Source organism: Microcaecilia unicolor, chromosome 14 (genome assembly GCF_901765095.1).
Source record: "Microcaecilia unicolor chromosome 14, aMicUni1.1, whole genome shotgun sequence".
Classification (NCBI taxonomy): Eukaryota; Metazoa; Chordata; class Amphibia; order Gymnophiona; family Siphonopidae; genus Microcaecilia; species Microcaecilia unicolor.
The window spans coordinates 32,615,331-32,637,064 of NC_044044.1; the positions used below are offsets into that span (position 1 = coordinate 32,615,331).

Below are 21,734 nucleotides of genomic sequence, written 5' to 3' on the forward strand. Positions count from 1 at the left end.
TGTAATCTGGAATTAGGACGGGGATGGAGAGACTCTGTCTTTCTTGAGTTCTCCCTGCTGTCAGACACAAGACTGGGGAGTTGTAGGAACAGATCCACCGTTGTCCGCAGAAATTTTACCCAAACGATTTCAAGGCAGGGTTACTAGGTTTACATTCAAGTTCAGTTTATTTCACGTGCTGCCTGTATTGAAAAAGTCTAACATCATCTGAAAAGGGAGGGGTCAATTAAAAACAAAACAAAGACAGTAAAAGACAGACAGCACGTCAATGCAAGGAGATAAAATATAATAGAGGCAAGTCATTGGGAAGATAAAGCAAAAGGGAGGTATGATGGATCGCAATCCTTTGGGCAGTTGTGAACCAACCGGAACAAAGTAAAAATTTACCAAAGGCTGATAATAGACAACGAAAATAGAGACACAATTAAAACATAGAATCCTACACATTACCAGGACCATCACAATCACAGTGAACAAGGCAGCCAGGCTCTTCAGCCTAAAGCCATAGGGTGCCGGAAGGATGTCCAGTGTATTACATCTCCCTGTTCGGAACTGGTGCTTCTTGAAACCCAGGCCAAATTTAAGGAGACAGGAGTTAAAAATCCAGAATCTTCCCTCAGAATTCTGAAATTTTTGCCTTTTGCAGTTTGTAAGTTTGTGGCAAATGCGAAATTTAAATTGCAAAGACTTTCTAGTGGTTCTCAATAATTTCAAAAATGTCCTCATTCACTGGGTTAAAATGAGACAAACCTTAGAATCTTTATTTTTAACAGGTCAGGTCTCTCTGCTGTACCTTTGTGTATAAGGTGCAATAAAATGCAGTTCCCACAGCCTTCACCTGAGAAACAATGACTGCAGACGCTCTGGTCTGGTAATTCTCAGCAGTCAGGTATATTCATACTCACTGCAGATCTCGCTGGGGAAAGATCCCTGAGGCTGATCATGTGCAACACATGGCAGAGAATCAAGAGACTCCAGCTTTAGGTCTAGAGCTGCCATATCTGGCCTTCCTTGATCAAAAGGAATAGTGAGGTGAGAAATTACTATAGAAAATTGCAGGAAGATCTTAGGGTATCGGTATCTAGTTAAATCACTTTCAATATTGGTCCACAGACCTGTTAGGCTTGTAACACTTACTCCCAAACCTCTTGAGGTATAACCAGTGTACATGAAAGACAGATCCAAGCTTCCAGTGCAGTGCAGGGATTGACGTTTTATTTCAAATCTACCGATCGTTTAGGGTCCTTTTACTAAGCAGCGGTAAAAAGTGGCCTGTGGCAGTGTAGGCGCGTGTTTTGGGTGCGCACCGGGCCAGGTTTTACCGTGTCTGCAAAAAACAGGGCTTTTATTTTAATGGGACAGGAAAGGGTTTGCAGCAAAACTGAAACCAGTGTGTGTCTAAAACCAGTCTGAGCCCTTAACGCCACCCATCGATCTAGTGGGTAAGGGCTCACGCGTTACCCACGCGGTGACCAGTGGGCGTGTGACAACTGCCAATTACCGCACATGGCAGGAAATAAATCATCCAGGCATTATGGGCGCCCGCCAAATGAAATTACCACCAGGGAGCGTGGTAGGTCTCATTTGATCGCACACTGCAAACGTGTCTTTGTAAAAGGACCCCTTGCTGAGGAGTGATGAAGACTCTGGTCCCTCTGATACTGATTGGCAATGTGACCCTTTTCACTTCTCTACCAGATGCGGTGTCCGCAGGTTCGTTAGGGTCCTGTTTGCTAATGATTAAGTGCATTAACCACTAGAGAGGTGGCCGGTTCAAATCCCACTGCTGCTCCTTGTGATCTTGGGCAAGTCACTTAACCCTCCATTGCCTCAGGTACAAACTTAGATTGTGAGCTCTCCAGGGACAGGGAAAATAGCCAGTGTACCTGAATGCAACTCACCTTGAGCTACTACTGAAAAGGTGTGAGCAAAATCTAAGTAAATAAATTAGTAAAAAGGACCCTGAGTACTGAAATTGGAATATTTTTATGTTTCACTTTGATATTCCAAAATTGTCACGTTTTGATTATACCGTCCTGACCTGAAGTATCAATCGTATTTTCATTTTTTTTTAATTTATTTCTGTTTATTAATATGGACAAATCAGGTAACCAGTACGTTGGCAGAATCCCAAGATAAGCAGTTGCTTTTCTCCAGATCCACCTTAGCAACAGCTTGTGAAATTTTCCTCCAGGAATTTGTCCAAACCTTTTTTTTTTTTCAAACCATAACATTCACCTCCATAGACTTCAACTGTCATTTTCTAAATTAGTTCCCTGAAGGGAAGAGTAAATTAGTGAATAACATAATACAAGAAGCTCTTTACCCAGGTAAATACTCATTTTGGTTAGCTCTACCCAACAACTAAGAATACTTTTAGACAGGTAAAAAGTGGCTGATCCCAGGGGCGTTGCAGAAATAAAAGGGAGAGAGGGTAATAAAGCTCTTTCTGAAGGGGCAAACAATCATCAGACACTGTCTGTCAGTGGCGTAGCTACGTGGGGCCAGGGGGGGCCGGGGCCCCCGTAGATTTGGCCCTGGCCCCCCCTGACGACCCTCTTGAACCCCCCTCCCGCCGCCAACCCTCCCCCTCCATCGCCGCCTGCCCCGCCACTGCATCAGGTACCTTGTTTGCTGGCGGGGGTCCCCAAACCCCGCCAGCCGAAGAGTCTTCTTCAGTGCCGGTGCACTCCGGCACCTTCGTTGTGTCATCATCTGTTTCTGACGCCTTACATCCTGCACCGTGCATGTAGCCCCTTGTAGGATGTAAGGCATCAGAAACAGATGATCACACAACGAAGGTGCCAGAGTCAACTGGCGCTGAAGAAGACTCTCTGGCTGGCTCAATGTGGCTTACATAGATTTGTTGACATTATCGTAACAAGATATCAGACACAATTAGTAATGTGTAACGATCAAGGAAGGGAAGAGGGAAGAAGGAAGGGAGTGATTAGGATAGTTGTATAAGGTGAGCTTTCATAATTGAGTGGGTTGGCGAGGTGACTTAGTGAGATTATAGTTGTTCATTGTAGGCCTTGTTGAAGAAGAATGTTTTCAGAGATTTTTGAAAGATAGTTGTTTCGTTGATTATTTTCACATTATTTTATTGGACTGTTCGTTTCAGTTTTTGAATGTCAGTATATCAAATCTTGGGTAAATAAATGGCTTGACAGATGTGTACATTGGCAGGTCCTCTCCTGATTATTAAGCAGAGAGACACACAGGGGCCAATTTTGTGGGTGCTTGAGCACCCTCAATAGTGAAAAAAAAAACTCCCTTGAGTGAGTTGAGAGAGGGATCATTTTCATTGGGTTTAGCATCCTCAATCATTTTGAGAAGTTGGCTCCTGTGGAGAGACACGCATATCTCCACTGCTTACCTGTAGGAGAGAACAACTTGAACTGGCTTTCCTACACTCTCCAAGTCACCCAGTGTCATAGAAAAGATACTGGACTCAAACATTTTATTAAAAACTAGTGGTACAAATTTGTATTATTTTATTATTTCTCTCTGCCTATAACTTTTGAACCTTTATCTAATTTCATTCCTATCTGTGCCACAGTCAGTAGGGTACCCAATACAAGAGTAGCAGTGGACTTTGTCCTGGGGAACTGAGTTTACTTTCCTCTGCACTAGCCACTCCTTCCTCTTTGAGATTCCTGAATCTTGCTGTTCTCTGAGATTTTACATGGAATGTTGCTAGTGGAGGAGTAGCCTAGTGGTTAGTGCAGCGGGGAATCCTGGGGTTCAATTCCCACTACAGCTCCTTGTGACTCTGGGCACTCCATTGCCCTTCCATTGTAATCTGCTTTGAATGTAGTTGCAAAAGCAGAGAAAGGCAGTGTATCAAGTCCCATTAACAAGATTCCAGGCACAATGTCAAAGAGTAGCAACATTCCATGTAGGACCCCAAAGAATAGCAAGATTCCGGAATCCCAAGGAGTGGAAGAGTAGCCCAGTGGTTGCTACTATTTGAGATTCTACATGGAATGTTGCTAGTGGAGGAGTAGCCTAGTGGTTAGTGCAGTGGACATTGATCCTGGGGAACTGGATCTGATTCCCACTGCAGCTCCCTGTGACTCTGGGCAAGTCACTTAACCCTCCATTGCCCCAGGTACAAATTTGTACCTGCTTTGAATATAGTTGCAAAAACCACAGAAAGGTTTACATAGTATACAGGTACTTATATTCCCTTTCCCTCTGGCTTACACTTTTCCTGTGTCCTGGATACCTCAAGGTTTAAAGATGCCCTCAGGTTTTCCACAATGAATAAGTATGAGAGAATGGAGGTAGTGCGTTCAAATGTATCTCATGCATATTCATGGTGCATATCAGAAAATGAGACTGGCTAGTTATGTCCTGATGACTGGGTTTAGAACCCCCCTGCAATGGGAAACAGCGCAGTTAGTTCCAAAAAAGAAAGGAACAAGAAACTATTTTTAAATACTAAAATAAATCAATAAAATCTTGGCTAAAAATTAACCTTGATTGATGCCAAGATGGAATATGTAATAGATATTTGTTTCAAACCAATCTCAACATTCTTTTCAGCAATGTCCTTTTATTCCAAAAAAAAAAGAAAACCTTACATTTTAAACACAGTAATTTGTAAAGCTCGTAATAGATAAGTGTAATTTCTGAGTAATGACTTATTTTTTCTTCTGCTTTTAATAGTGTAAACCTGATACAGACTTAAGGGTGAAATATGGCTATGCTGGATTTCATCCTGTATTAATTTATAATACAAAAATTGTATTATATCAATTACCTAAAATAAACCAGTACCACGGGCCTTTAAAAATGGAACACAGTTCTTTAATGAATGAGCCTTGACAAAAAGACCCGACACGGGCCGTGTTTCGGTGACTAGCACCTGCGTCAGGGGTCACAGTGATGACGTGGAAAACTTGGGGAATAACTCGAATATATTCCTCTACAATATATTATTCCTTACCCCACGTCTCATGTAGTAAAAGCTACAAAGCACCAGGGCACTTTCACTTTCTGTATCAAAATGGATGAAAAGCTGTGCTCTCAAAGGCTCTGTTGGAACAGACCTCAAGTGTGGTACCTCTCTTCTTCTTCTATAGGGAAACGGGTCGGGTTAGTTCAGTTCATGTGAAATCTCTGGGAGGTTAGAGCACATTGCAGTGTTAAACATTTTTCAAGTTGTTCTGCCACTGGTTTATTCCTGTGGTCACCAGCTTGACTTCATTTTCCCCCAGTTCATAAAGGGAAAAGACATCTAAGACGTTAATGACCAGATATACATGTATGTACCAAAGAAGGAATCAGATGTCCTTAAAACAATGTACTTATGGCCTACATTGGATGCCAGTCATTTGAATGTTATTAAGATCTGGAAAATTATATTCTATTAAAAACTTTTCTTAGGGCTCTTTTGACCTCCCTGTTTTTCAGGCTGTAAATAAGAGGGTTCAAGATGGGAATTAAGACATTATACAATAGAGCAAAGAGTTTGTTTTGATCCACTGACTGCATCGATGTTGGTCTCATATACAAACACAATATAGACCCATAGTAGAGAATAACGACCGTGAGGTGGGAGGAGCATGTGGAGAAGGCTTTGCGTCTCCCCTCTGTAGAACGGATCCTCAGGATGGCGGAGATGATGTAGACGTAAGATGTCAGGGTTATCATAAAGCAGGGTAGCGCTACGATAGTTCCAAAGATTAAGCTCATGCCATCAACAAACTCTGTTGTGCTACAAGACAATGTCAACAGAGCTAAGATATCACAGAAGAAATGGTTAATCTTATTGGACCCACAATAAGAGAAATGGGATATGAGGACAGTGTGGGCCACTGGGACGAAAAATGCAAAGATCCAACACCCAGTAGCCATCAATACACTGACTCTTTCATTTATAATAATGGCATAACGAAGGGGATGGCAGATCGCCACATAGCGGTCATATGCCATGGCTGTAAGTAAAAAAAATTCTATGTATGTCAAGACCATAAATAAATACATCTGCGTCAAGCAGTCCTTAATAGAAATACGCTGACTCTTCCTTAAAAAAATATCCATAAGTTTGGGGAGAGTGAGTGAGGTGGAAGAGATATCGAGGAAGGACAAGTTAGAGAGGAAGAAGTACATGGGGGTGTGGAGACGAGGGTCCAGGCACGTCACGGTTATTATAGTGAGGTTCCCCATTATGATGATCAGGTAAACCAGTAAAAACAGAAGGAAAAGGAGGATTTGCAGCTCTGGATATTCAGGAAACCCCAGAATGATGAATTCTGTCACTGTGGTGATATTTTCTTCTTCCATTGGATTCTGGTATAAGCAAAGACATACAAAGTACAGAAAGACATTATTAGAAATCCGGTTCATTCCACACGCTCATGGGGGTGAAGAGATGAAAGTTTTACACACTAGTCAGAAGAAACTTCTCAAGTAATCACCTTTATTGTTTGCTAAAAGAAAAACAAGGGCAGTTCACTGAATTAAGCCGTCTTGAAATGGCGTTTGAGTGAACTTTGTATGGACTGTTTAAAAGACACTGCGAAGGGAGAACAGGGCACTGCCCCTAGGTGACGATCAGTGTAGAAATGAGCAGATAACTCTTCATGCAGTTTTCGTTAAAATCGAACAGTTCTCCCAGCTAAGAGGACCAGTGCATTACACAGCCCCTATGAACTAAGACCATGTAACTGTTAGAAAAGAGACTGGCATTCTGGACATCAGCAATCAGATGAAGGTTTCTGGATATGATGTAGAGCCCAGTGTTTGTTTTATATCAGACAGGAAATGGGAGAAAAGAATCCTAAATCATTTTAATTCTACATATTATAATCTAGACTGGCAGGCTATACATTTTTGCAAATATAAAGAGATATGGCTGAATTTCTTTTACTGAATTATTTTTAAAGATGGAGGAACTCTGATGCCCCCTCCCTCGGCTAGTCTGGGATTCATAATACTAGAACAGGCTGGAATTGGGAAGGATTACATTTTGATTATCCATGCTAATTAAAAATAAATTGAATTAAGGTATACCTTACATGCAAAATCACAATTCAGACTGTATCATTTAATCCATGTTCTCTCCAAACTCTCACACATCTTCCTTATCTGCCATCTTTAATCGCTGAAAAGACCACCAGGATTAGTTCAGGATTTGCTGACAGAATCCTTTTCCAACTCTGGTGTTCCTACTGAGGGACAAACCTCATCCACTCTGGCTTCCCTTGTCCATGATGGAGCCTGCACCAGCTCCAAACTGAGGATCCTCAGCAGAGAGAAGTATTAATGCTCCCTGGGAGTCTCTCTGGCAAAGGATCCCTCCGGGCGATGATGACACAGTGCAGAGGACATGACAAAGAGCAGCAGGAAAAATGTCCTTCAGGTGAAGAGAAGGGGCTGAGTCACCCACAGCAAAATGCTGGGGGACATCAAGATGAAAAGTGTGTCCTTCTCCCAGCTGTAGACATTTAGGTTCATATTACTTTAGAAAAGACTTGGTGCATGCCGAGACTCTTATCAAACAGTCCGAGCTCCACTGAAGAATCACATATTTGATGCCAGAGAAGCCCATTTTATCTGAACATTTAAAATGAGCAAATCACTGTGGAGCGTTTACATGGGCAGTGCCTGAGGGCGAACGGCCATCCCCACACAATACAGTCCCCCGAGCCTCAGTGGGCTCTCCCCGGTCCCACCTTGAAGGGCCCTGGTGGTGTGGGGGCAGGAAAGAACAACACTCTTTCCTGCCCCCTGCCGCTATTCTACCCAGCGGTGCGCCTTTCTATTTTAAAAATGGCTGCCGAGACTCCCTGCAGCAGTCTCGTGAGACAGGGGCATAGCATGACTTCGCAGTGGCAGGGGGTGAGAGCCTGAGGTGGGGGGGGGCACATTTTAGTCTGGCACCCCACTGCCTCACCTCCCCTACCACCTCGTCTCCCCCCACAGCAGCAAATACCTTTGCTGGAGGAGGTCCTCAACCTTCCTCAGCGCTGGTCTCCGGTGCTGCCGCATTCACTGCCCTGCTGCTCTTTCTTCCTTCCTCCTGATGTCCTGTACGCGCTCCTTTAAGTGAAACTGAGTGCAGGATGTCAGGAGGAAGAAAGAGCACAGGGCAGGGAGCACAGTGCACCGGAGACCAGCACTTAAGAAGGCTTCAAGTGGCAGGGGGTGGGGCCCCCCGCCGGCAAAGCCAGGGACCCAGATGAAATTTGGGGTGCCCAGGCCCCCTATGGGCCCACCTATCTACGCCACTGCTGTAAGACTACCGCAGGAAGTCTTGGCACACATTTTGAAAACACGGTGATGCCAGGCAGAATAACGGTAGCAGGAAAGAAAGAGTGGGGTTCTTTCCTACCCCCCCCCCCCCCGAAGAAGCCACTAGACCACCAGAGCTCTTCATGGTAGAAATGGAAAGGGCCCACTGAGGCTCGGGGGATTATAGTGTGTGTGAGGGGTAGACATCTGCAGCACTAGGAATGCCCTTCCGCGGGAGGTAGTGGAGATGAAACCGGTAACGGAATTCAAAAATGCATGGGATGAACATAAAGGAATCCTGTTCAGAAGGAATGGATCCTTAGAAGCTTAGCAGAGATTGGGTGGCAACACCGGTGGTTAGGAGGAGGGGCTAGTGGTTCGGGGCGGAATAGTGGTTGGGAGGCAGGGCTAGTACTGGGCAGATTTCTACGGTCTGTGACCTGAAAATGGTAGATAGAAATCAAGGTCCCCTCCTGGGACAAAGAAATATCCAGTGTACCTGACTGTAACTCACCTTGAGCTACTACTGAAAAAGGTGTGAGCAAAATCTAAATAAATAAATAAATCAAGGTCAGGTATACATATAAAGTAGCACATATGAGTTTATCTTGTTGGGCAGACTGGATGTACAGTCTTTTTCTGCCATCACCTACTATGTTACTATGTATGTTACTAGGGGGGATGTATTCTTTGGGAGGGAGGCGACAGCTGCAGCAGTAGGGCGGGACGGTGGGCAGCAGCGGTAGGGGCCCAATGAACTTTTCTGCCCAGGGGCCCAGATCACTGTCAGTCTGCCCCCGTTTGTGTGTTACATTTCTCTAAATCGTTGTTGGTAAGAACGTTTGTCTACCTATCATCTATCCATAATTCTTACATGCTAATTATTCCTGCATCACTTTTGGTTGGTTTACTTGTTTGTGAATAAATAGACTTTCATTTTAATAATGTTTGGACCTTGTGTCATTTGCCTGTCAGCGTTGCCAGGAGCTTAAGAACTCAGATTCGCATTGTTAGGTAGACTTGTCTTAGAGAATGCTGATATCATAGTGATACCACTACACATTCCCACGTGCCTTTTATACTGCTCCTCTTACAGGTACCTGGATAAGGGCTGGCACTGAATATCCTGATTTAACTCAGCCCACAACAGTCAGCACTTTAAAAAAAACGCTGATCAGCACAAGCTAAATATCCCCAGGAAAAGAGGCAACTAATGTATCACAGTTTAAATGAGCCCGGTGTCTGGCGTAAGTGTGCTGACGCTTGGATGTTCGGAGTTTTATACCCATTTTGGCTAATGTTCTAGACGGGAAAGTTGGCAGCTATTTTTCTTTATAGAAAAGGCTCCTACGAGGATCCCTGTTAAAGGATTGACCTGTTCTTGTCTTTCTCAATCAATACACATCATGAGTAGGAGTCATTAACATTTGGAAACTTTATTTACTATTAAAAACCTTTTTTAGGGCTCCTTTGACCTCCCTGTTTTTCAGGGTGTAAATAGCAGGATTAAGGATGGGAATTAAGACATTATGCAAGAGAGCAAAGAGTTTGTTTTGATCCATTGACTGCAAGGACTTTGGTCTCATATACAAACACATTAGAGTCCCATAATAGAGAACAATGACCGTGATGTGGGAGGAGCAGGTGGAGAAGGCTTTCTGTCTCCCGTCTGTGGAATGGATCCTCAGAATGGTGGAGATGATGTAGACGTAAGATATCAGGATTGTCATAAAGCAGGGAAATGCAACAAAAGTGCCTGCAACATAGTTCATACTTTCGACAATGTCTGTTCTGCTACAAGATGACCTCAACAGAGCTGAGACGTCACAGAAGAAATGGTTAATCTCATTGGACCCACAATAAAAGAAATGAGATATGAGGACAGTGTGGGGCACTGTGATCAAAAACCCAAAGATCCAACAACCAATGGCCATCAATTCACTGACTCTATCATTTATAATAATGGCATAACGAAGGGGATGACATATCGCCACGTAACGATCATAAGCCATGGCTGTAAGCAGAAAATATTCTACACCTGTGAAGGACAGGAAAAAATACATCTGTATGAAACACCCCTTTATAGAAATATGTTGATTCTTCCTTAAACAAATTTCCATTAGTTTGGGGAGGGTGACTGAGGTGCTAGAGATGTCTATGAAGGACAGGTTACAGAGGAAAAAGTACATGGGGGTGTGCAGACGAGGGTCCAGTCTTGTCACCATCATGAAAATGAGGTTTCCCATCAGGATGATCAGGTAAATCAGTAAAAACAGAAGGAAAAGAGGGATTTGCAGGTCTGGAAATTCAGGAAAACCCAGAAGGGTGAATTCTGTCACTGTGGTGACATTTGCTTTTTCCATTAGAATGTGGAACTGGAAAAAAAAAGAGATAGAGATAGACACGATTAGAAAACCCACTCATTCCAATGAGAGCAATGGTGAATCTGTGAAGAATGTTTTCAACTGAAAAATAGAGAATAATTGATTAATGATTAGTTTATTACATTGAGTACATGAAGTTAGGAAGGGCTTCCATTCAACAATGCCTATTTTGGAATATTTAGGCCTTTCCTAGAAAAATAGTGACTAGAAGACTGGCAATAGGTCCTTAACTTTTCCATACCATGGTGTGCACAAGACCAAGCCATTCCCAGATTGTCACTGCTTTTGCTCGTTTACTCACTCATTTCTTAGAAGAATTATACAACATACAAATATGCAAAGTCTTCACTATAAAGTGCAATGCATAACTCAGATATGGAGAGGGGACACACAGCAGGTCCTTAATATTTACCTCATAAATTACCACAATAAGTCAACTAAATCAAAACTTAAAACATTTTCCATAAATATGTTTGAAATATTTTAAATTTTTTGATGTGCTCATATCTTTTCGAGGTACATTCACAGACCAAACCGGTCTAAATTGTAAATCCCCAGCTGTTGTAATCATCGCACATTTAGCAAATATATAACTATCACCCAAAGTTATTATTATTTGTTACATTTATATTCCACATTTTCCCACCTATTTGTAGCCTCAATGTGGCTTACATAGTACCGGAGAGGTGTTTGGAGACTCCGGTGTAAATAAATACAAAGTGATATTGTGGTAAGATAAAGTTCATGTGGCCCAGCCACACTAGGGAATCGTACAACGGAAGAGTTGTGTTATGTCCATTACGTTCTTTAGTTTTGTTGTGTTGTAGAGATCAGGCATTTATGTTGGATTGGTAGGGTATGCTTTTTTAAACAGGTTAGTCTTTAGTGTTTTCCTGACGTTTAGGTGGTTGTACTCATTTTCAAGGCTTTTGGTAATGCATTCCACAGTTGTGTGCTAATGTGGGAAAAACTGGATGCGTAAGTTGATTTGTGATTTTTTTTTTAGTTACATTTTAATATAGTGAGATGCAGTTAACTTAAATGTTTTATCGGATCCCGACATCGACACAAAGGCTGTGTCAAGGCACCCACTGTCGACTGACGTGGGCAGTGTAAATATCTACTTCACAAACTCATATATACACTGATTTCTCTTGGTTTTGATGTTGGTATTTCCCTTAATGTTTATCTAGCACTAGGTTGGTCTTGCCGGGAATCCTTCATAAAAGGAGCATCCTGGTGAGAGGGGTGAGGTGAATGGGATCAGAGGAACTGATACCCTTGGTCCTTGCCTAAATTCAAATAAAGCAATTTGCTAATTTTCAACTCTATGTAACGTTAATTAAAGAATTATATATATATATATAATGTATAATATATATATGTTCCATTATTTTTATTAAATGATATATATTATACATCTCATAGAGCAATAATACAAGAAATTGGAATTATCACATAACGAAATATTCAAAGTTATCCATAACTGAAATATATTCACCACTTTCGTCCACTATACGTTAGGTAAATTACATCCAAGAAAGGAAAAACAATATTTAACATTGTATCTAAGAAGTAATTACTAAATTAATGCTACCCAGGTCCTACTCCAAGCTGTCTTACAGTGTACTTCTGTGTCTAGACAATAACTTTAACCTCCTCTTTAGACAGCAAAAATTATTTTAATTAACAGAGCCCTCCATGCTATTCTAAGGTTCATAGTACTGTGGCAAACTGGATTTGGAAAACTCCTACATTTCTATTCTCGTCATAATACATAAGTACATAAATTATGCCATACTGGGAAAAGACCAAGGGTCCATCGAGCCCAGCATCCTGTCCACGACAGCGGCCAATCCAGGCCAAGGGCACCTGGCGAGCTTCCCAAACGTACAAACATTCTATACATGTTATTCCTGGAATTGTGGATTTTTCCAAGACCATTTAGTAGTGGTTTATGGACTTGTCCTTTAGGAAACCATCCAACCCCTTTTTAAACTCTGCTAAGCTAACTGCCTTCACCACTTTCTCCGGCAACGAATTCCAGAGTTTAATTACACGTTGGGTGAAGAAAAATTTTCTCCGATTTGTTTTAAATTTACTACACTGTAGTTTCATCGCATGCCCCCTAGTCCTAGTATTTTTGGAAAGCGTGAACAGACGCTTCACATCCACCTGTTCCACTCCACTCATTATTTTATATACCTCTATCATGTCTCCCCTCAGCCGTCTCTTCTCCAAGCTGAATAGCCCTAGCCTCCTTAGTCTTTCTTCATAGGGAAGTCGTCCCATCCCCGCTATCATTTTAGTCGCCCTTCGCTGCACCTTTTCCAATTCTACTATATCTTTCTTGAGATGCGGCGACCAGAATTGAACACAATACTCAACGGCATTATAACATCTTCACACCTGTTTTCCATACCTTTCCTAATAATACCCAACTATCTATTCGCTTTCCTAGCCGCAGCAGCACACTGAGCAGAAGGTTTCAGTGTGTTTATGAACGGTAATGAATTAGTCCTGATGTAATCGTCTGTACACCTCAATCCATTTCTAATCCTAATCTCGGCAAACCCTCACAGGTCTACCTTACCTCATCTCCCTCCTGGAGATTTCCTTCTTTTCACCAGGATCAGGCCACAAGCTGCTACTGCTGAATCTGTTTCCAGTTCTGAAGCTCCAACTCTCTGTTCTCCTCTTTTGTCAAGTTTCTTGTTGACAATCCGACTCCCAAATGTCCAACATCCCCTCTTTATTCTCAGATGTCATTTTCCCTTCATTCTCTTCTCGGGCTCCCTTCACATGACGTGGGCCTCACACTGGTCTGTCCTTTCCTCTCTGATTTCTTAGCGCTGTCTTCTCTCCCCTTTATGCTATAAACCCAAAGGGAAAAGGGGCCTATTAGAGCTGAAGGGGACAAGTCAGTGGTCCCATGTTCCTGAGAGTGACAGTCGTCTGTTACGGGTCCATTTACTAAGCTGTGTCATGTGCTAATTATTTTGGGGGGGGGTGTTTGAGGGGCATTACAGGGGCAGTTGTACATCTTTATTACCGCATGCTAACTACTTAGTGCATAGCTAACATGGGAGCCCTTTCCACCTGATTCTTAGATCAAACCAATGGTCCATCTAGCCCAGTTTCCTGCTTCCAGCAGTGGACAAATCAGGAGACAAGTACCTGGCAGAATCCCCAAGATAAGCGGTTGCTTTTCCCCAGATCCACCTTAGCAACAGCTTGTGAAATTTTCCTCCAGGAATTTGTCCAAACCTTTTTTTTGTTTAAACCATAACATTCACCTTCATAAACTTCAACTGTCATTTTCTAAATTAGTTCCCTAAAGGGAGTAAATTAATGAATAACATAATACAAGAAGCTCTTTATCCAGGTAAATACTCATTTTGGTCAGCTCTACCCAACAACTAAGAATACTTTTAGACCGGTAAAAAAGTGGCTGATCCCAGAGGCGTTGCAGAAATAAAAGGGAGACAGGGTAATCAAACTTTAAGCCCACCTCTTTACCACTGTTTTTGACTCCTAACCACTACTCACTTGCCCTGTACTTTAACCTCACCTATTTATTCCCTTACCCTTAATTGTTCTGTCTGTTTACCTGTCTTATCTAGATTGTAAGCTCTCTGAGCAGGGACTGTCTTTTTAGTAGTAATAAAGCTCTTTCTGATGGGACACTGTCTGATACCCATTTCATAAGGAAAAGATCAATATCTTTCCTTACTTTGGGGCTTTTTTAAACAAAGGCATGTTAGACTCTACGCACATGCAGCATTCACCAAAATAAGACTACGGCCAAGCTACTGCTTCCCCCGGTGGTAATTTCAAATTTCCCGTGCACCCATAATGCCTGGATGATTTAGGCATGCACTGGTTTCAGTTTTACCGTATACTCTTTTCCCATCCCAATTTTAAAAAAGCCTTTTTTTTTTTTTGCAGCTCCGGTAAAAACTGGCATGGTGCATGTCCGAAACACGCGCCTACATTACCGCGGGCCACTTTTTACAGCGGTTTAGTAAAAGGACCCCTTAAAGAGATAACATAGCCCCCACACATTAGATTTCAGTGCCTACAGCATTATGGATATGCAAATGTGGGATTGCAGTTAAAATCTGGATATTGAAACAGTCTTTTCTCGATCGTTGAATATGTTGGTTGTCAGAGTTATCTTTTCATCCCCACTCATTCTTTTGTTTTCTGGTTTTTGTTATTCCCAATAGGTTTTTTTTCAGTTGTGCTATTTTATTCTCTACCCATCATCTTTCTTTTTTTGATTTTTTTTAAAAGGATTTTATGTGTTTTTATGTTCACATTGTTTTATTGGACTGTTCATTTCAGTTGTTGAATGTCAGTTTATCAAATCTTGGGTACATAAATGGCTTGACAGATGTGTACATTGGAAGGTCCTCTTCTGATTATTAAGCAGAGAGACACACAGGAGCCAATTTCATGAAAAAAAAACTCCCTTGAGTGAGTTGAGAGAGGAATCATTTTCATTGGGTTTAGCACCCTCAATCATTTTGAGAAGTTGGCGCCTGTGGAGAGACACTCATATCTCCACTGCTTACCTGTAGGAGAGAACAACTTGAACTGGCTTTCCTACACTCTCCAAGTCACCCAGTGTCATAGAAAGAATGCTGGACTCAATGGACCATTGAGATGACTTTAGCAGGGCACAGGTTCCTATTCATTGATTGGATTTAATTCACACCTTTCCCAGTAGTAGCTCCCAATGAATATCAACTCCAATAACTTCAACATTCACAGAGCATGGATGTTACTTTCAGAAGAATGACCAGATGTGTACAGATATCACTGTCCACTCAATTTTCAGCTTTAAATTTTTATTAAAAGAATTAAAAATTGTGGTACAAATTTGTATTATTTTATTATTTCTCTCTGCCTATAACTTTTGAACCTTTTATCTAATTTCATTCCTATCTGTGCCACAGTCAGTAGGGTACCCAATACAAGAGTAGCCCAGTGGATAGTGCAGCGGACTTTGATCCTGGGGGACTGGATTGAATTCCCACTGCAGCTCCCTGTGATTCTGGGAAGTCACTTAACCCTCCATTGCCCCAGGTACAAATTAGTATGTGCTTTGAATGTAGTTGCAAAAACCACAGAAAGGTTTACATAGTATATATACAGGTACTTATATTCCCTTTCCCTCTGGCTCACACTTTTCCTGTGTCCTGGATATCTCAAGGTTTAAAGATGCCCTCAGGTTTTCAGGATATTCCCGATGAGTATCTATGAGAGAGTCTTGTATAGAATGGAGGTAGTGCGTTCAAATGTATCTCATGCATATTCATGGTGGATATCAGAACATGAGACTGGCTAGTTATGTCCGGACGACTGGGTTTAGAACTCCCCTGCAATGGGAAACAGCGCAGTTAGTTCCAAAAAAGAAAGGAACAAGAAACTATTTTTAAATACTAAAATAAATCAATAAAATCTTGGCTAAAAATTAACCTTGATTGATGCCAAGATGGAATATGTAATAGATATTTGTTTCAAACCAATCTCAACATTCTTTTCAGCAATGTCCTTTTATTCCAAAAAAAAAGAAAACCTTACATTTTAAACACAGTAATTTGTAAAGCTCGTAATAGATAAGTGTAATTTCTGAATAATGACTTATTTTTTCTTCTGCTTTTAATAGTGTAAACCTGATACAGACTTAAGGGTGAAATATGGCTATGCTGGTTTTCATCCTGTATTAATTTATAATACAAAAATTGTATTATATCAATTACCTAAAATAAACCAGTACCACGGGCCTTTAAAAATGGAACACAGTTCTTTAATGAATGAGCCTTGACAAAAAGACCCGACACGGGCCGTGTTTCGGTGACTAGCACCTGCGTCAGGGGTCACAGTGATGACGTGGAAAACTTGGGGAATAACTCGAATATATTCCTCTACAATATATTATTCCTTACCCCACGTCTCATGTAGTAAAAGCTACAAAGCACCAGGGCACTTTCACTTTCTGTATCAAAATGGATGAAAAGCTGTGCTCTCAAAAGGCTCTGTTGGAACAGACCTCAAGTGTGGTACCTCTCTTCTTCTTCTATAGGGAAACGGGTCGGGTTAGTTCAGTTCATGTGAAATCTCTGGGAGGTCAGAGCACATTGCAGTGTTAAACATTTTTCAAGTTGTTCTGCCACTGGTTTATTCCTGTGGTCACCAGCTTGACTTCATTTTCCCCCAGTTCATAAAGGGAAAAGACATCTAAGACGTTAATGACCAGATATACATGTATGTACCAAAGAAGGAATCAGATGTCCTTAACACAATGTACTTATGGCCTACATCGGATGCCAGTCATTTGAATGTTATTAAGATCTGGAAAATTATATTCTATTAAAAACTTTTCTTAGGGCTCTTTTGACCTCCCTGTTTTTCAGGCTGTAAATAAGAGGGTTCAAGATGGGAATTAAGACATTATACAATAGAGCAAAGAGTTTGTTTTGATCCACTGACTGCATCGATGTTGGTCTCATATACAAACACAATATAGACCCATAGTAGAGAATAACGACCGTGAGGTGGGAGGAGCATGTGGAGAAGGCTTTGCGTCTCCCCTCTGTAGAACGGATCCTCAGGATGGCGGAGATGATGTAGACGTAAGATGTCAGGGTTATCATAAAGCAGGGCAGAGCTACGATAGTTCCAAAGATTAAGGTCATGCCATCAACAAAATCTGTTGTGCTACAAGACAATGTCAACAGAGCTAGGATATCACAGAAGAAATGGTTAATCTCATTGGACCCACAATAAGAGAATTGGGATATGAGGACAGTGTGTGCCACTGGGATGAAAAATGCAAAGATCAAACAACCAGTAGCCATCAATACACTGACTCTTCCATTTATAATAACGGCATAACGAAGGGGATAGCAGATCGCCACATAGCGGTCATATGCCATGGCTGTAAGTAAAAAAAATTCTTCGTATGTCAAGACCAGAAATAAATACATCTGTGTCAAGCACCCCTTAATAGAAATACGCTGACTCTTCCTTAAAAAAATATCCATAAGTTTGGGGAGAGTGAGTGAGGTGGAAGAGATATCGAGGAAGGACAAGTTAGAGAGGAAGAAGTACATGGGGGTGTGGAGACGAGGGTCCAGGCACGTCACAGTTATTATAGTGAGGTTCCCCATTATGATGATCAGGTAAACCAGTAAAAACAGAAGGAAAAGGAGGATTTGCAGCTCTGGATATTCAGGAAACCCCAGAATGATGAATTCTGTCACTGTGGTGATATTTTCCTCTTCCATTGGATTCTGGTATAAGCAAAGACATACAAAGTACAGAAAGACATTATTAGAAATCCGGTTCATTCCACGCACACATGGGGTGAGGAGATGAAAGTTTTACACACTGGTCAGAAGAAACTTCTCAAGTAATCACCTTCATTGTTTCCTAAAAGAAAAACAAGGGCAATTCACTGCTTACCTTCCCATGTTCAATTGATATATTCTATTCTTACTATTACTTATTACAGTTTGTAATATTCTCCTTATAAGACTCTGTAATTCTATTTATTATTATGTAAGCCGCATTGAACCTGCTAATGTGTGGGGAAAGTGCGGGGTACAAATGTAATAAATAAATAAAGCCATCTTGAAATGACTGATGTTTGAGTGAGCTGTGTATGGACTGTTTAAAAGACTCTGCGAAGGGAGAACAGGGCACTGCCCAAAATGAAGGACAGCCGCTAGGTGACGATCAGTGTAGAAATGAGCAGATAATTGTTAATGCAGTTTTCGTTAAAATCGAACAGTTCTCCCAGCTAAGAGGACCAGTGCATTACACAGCCCCTATGAACTAAGACCATGTAACTGTTAGAAAAGAGACTGGCATTCTGGACATCAGCAATCAGATGAAGGTTTCTGGATTTTTTTTTTGTTACATTTGTACCCTGCGCTTTCCCACTCATGGCAGGCTCAATGCGGCTTACATGGGGCAATGGAGGGTTAAGTGACTTGCCCAGAGTCACAAGGAGCTGCCTGTGCCTGAAGTGGGAATCAAACTCAGTTCCAAAGTCCACTACCCTAACCACTAGGCCACTCCTCCGCTCCAGTGTTTGTTTTATATCAGACAGGAAATGGGAGAAAAGAATCCTAATTCTACATATTATAATCTCGACTGGCAGGCTATACATTTTTGCAAATATAAAGACATATGGCTGAATTTCTTTTACTGAATTACTTTCAAGGATGGAGGAACTCTGATGCCCCCCCCCCCCCCCCCCCCCGATTAGTCTGGGATTCATAATGCTAGAACAATCAAAATGTAATCCTTTCCAATTCCAGCCTATGGGTGCTAGCTAATGAAAAATAAATTGAATTAAGGTGTACCTTACATGTAAAATCATAATTCAGACTGTATCATTGAATCCCTGTTCTCTCTAAACTCTCACACATCGTCCTTATCTGTCATCCTTAATCGCTGGAACGACCACCAGGATTAGTTCAGGATTTGCTGACAGAATCCTTTTCCAACTCTGGTGTTCCTACTGAGGGACGAACCTCATCCACTCTGGCTTCCCTTATCCATGACGGAGCCTGCACCAGCTCCAAACTGCTGATCCTCAGCAGAGAGAAGTATTAATGCTCCCTGGGAGTCTCTCCGGCAAAGGATCCCTCGGGGTGATGATTACATAGTGCAGAGGACATGACAAAGCAGCAGGAAAATTCAGGTGTGACTGGGATATGGAATGTCCTTCAGGTAACGAGAAGAGAAGGGGCTGGGGGACATCAAGATGAAAAGTGTGTCCTTCTCACAGCTGTAGACATTTAGGTCCATATTACTTTAGAAAAGACTTGGTGCATGCCGAGACTTTTATCAAACAGACCGAGCTCCACTGAAGAATCACCTGTATTTGGTGCCAGAGAAGCCCATTTTATAAGTGAACAATTAAAATGAGCAAATCACTGTGGAGCGTTTACATGGGCAGTGCCTGAGGGCCCAAAGGCCATCCTCACACAATACAGCCCCCTGAGCCTCAGTGGGCTCTCCCAGGTCCCACCTTGAAGGGCCCTGGTGTTCTAGTGGCCTGTGTCGGCGCAGGAACGAACAACACTTTTTCCTGCCCCCTGCCCACTATTCTACCCAGTGTTTCACCTTTCTGTTTTGAAAATGGCTGCCGAGACTCCCTGCAGCAGTCTCGTGAGACTATCGAGACCGGTGAGACAGAGACAGGGGGAGACAGGGGCATAGCCAGACTTCGTGGTGGCAGGGGGTGAGAGTTTGAGGTGGGGGGCACATTTTAGTCTGCTGCCCCACTGCCACACCTCCCCTACCGCCTCGTCTACCCCCGCCGCACCCCACAGCAGCAAATACCTTTGCTGCACTACAGAATACTCTTAGAAATTCTAATTATTGCCCCTTAGTGTTCATTAAGGCTTGTTAAGTGCCACTAAAAGGAATGTGCTGGACATGAGGGGGAAGAGAGAGCAAGGAAGGCAACATGGCAGCTGGACGAAGGCTTCAACTGGTGGGGGTTGGGAACACCCGCCAGCAAAACCAGGGGCCCAGAAGAAATTGGGGGAGGGTTCCAGGCCCCCATGGCCACACCTAGCTATGCCACTGCCCTCGGGGTCATGCCTTTGGTCATCTGTTTTTCTCCTATGATGGAAGGTGATCTCAGAGGAAGCTGAAGGATAGAACCGTACAAAGGACTTTGCACAGAGTCTTTCATTCACTTTGCAGAGGTCACTTCCTGGAATACTTTATAGAGCACCAAACATGCTTTGCAGGTTGTCAGTCTGTTCCTCCAGCTACTTGTTCTCACCTCAGCTGACCATGTCCAGTCCATAAAGTTGGTGTAAATGATCACTATTAATGAACATCTTGGTGCACTGAATTCTGGAGCACAGCCCCACAGGACCTCTGCAAGTTTTCTATTAATTCTGGTCAATTTTCTGCTGGAAGTGGTTTGTTTTGTTAATTGAAACAGAAAATAAAAAATATAATAATGAACAAATATATTGTACACATTGCTATGCAAAAAAGAAATAAATAAAATGGAAAGTTATCCTGGTGAACAAATCAATGTGTATCACATAATATTATCAATGAATGTTGTTCAGGCTGTTCTATAACTTATTGTAACTTGATATTAAAAAAAATATGTACAGAAGATGAATAGAACATACAAACATTTGAGATTAGTAGTACCAGAATATTTCTATGTTGTGAGCATTGCTGGTATTGCATGTCCTCATTATATTGTTACCAAGCCGATAACATTTTAATTTTAAAAAGTGGATTGTGTCATGTGCCTAAACGGCCACTAGATGTCACAATGAATTATACCAGCTTTACAGAAAGGAAAGGACTTAACTTGTTACATGATTAAACGACACCACAGTCTCAAAAATTTATAACAGAAATTACAATTAGGTTTTACTAGAGCGCAGACAAAAAAAAATCTAAAGATAAATGCCATAATAATGTGGACATTCAATGGATAGCATCAAAGAGTTGTTACATGTCACTGAACATCTGGGTAGGATCCACCCCCCACCTGGTTATCACCCACGGAATATCGATCCCAATGATGTCAACATTCACAGAGCAAGAATCACAGGGTATCACTGTTCATTCAATTTCATCTCTCCGTTGGCAGAATCAATAAATAGATGCATCATGAAAACTTCTCTCTCTCCCTAATAACTGTTGGACCCTTTATCGAATTTCATTCCAATCTGTTCCACAGACAGTGGATTATCCAGTGAGCTCTGGCTCACACTTTTCCTGTGTCCTGGACACCCCAAGACTTAAAGTTGCATCCTCTTTCCTTCCCTTCCGCTATAAGGAAAACGAAAAGGTCTGTGGCCAAAAAGGGGCAAACGAGAAAATATTTAAAAATTATTATTAATATAAGGGACCCTTTTACTAAGCAGCAGTAAAACGTGGCCTGTGCTATGCTGAGCTCGGGTCTTTCCAACACGCAAAGGCCACTTTTAGTGTTGCCACTAAATGGCTGATTTTCATAAGTACAAAAGTATCGCCATACTGTGAAAGACCAAAGGTCCAACGAGCCCAGCATCCTGTTTCCAACATTTCTGCAATAATAGACAC

At 41.9% G+C, this 21,734-nt stretch overlaps 2 protein-coding genes across 2 annotated transcripts; both read right to left on the reverse strand.

Annotated features, from left to right (window-relative positions):
* Positions 1 to 5,367: 5,367 nt before the first annotated feature.
* On the reverse strand, positions 5,368 to 6,294 carry LOC115457407 (olfactory receptor 5V1-like). The gene has a single exon (XM_030186824.1). The coding sequence runs from the start codon at positions 6,292 to 6,294 to the stop codon at positions 5,368 to 5,370; it is 927 nt and encodes a 308-aa protein (XP_030042684.1).
* Positions 6,295 to 16,996: 10,702 nt separating this feature from the next.
* On the reverse strand, positions 16,997 to 17,923 carry LOC115457408 (olfactory receptor 5V1-like). The gene has a single exon (XM_030186825.1). The coding sequence runs from the start codon at positions 17,921 to 17,923 to the stop codon at positions 16,997 to 16,999; it is 927 nt and encodes a 308-aa protein (XP_030042685.1).
* Between the last annotated feature and the right edge of the window lie 3,811 nt (positions 17,924 to 21,734).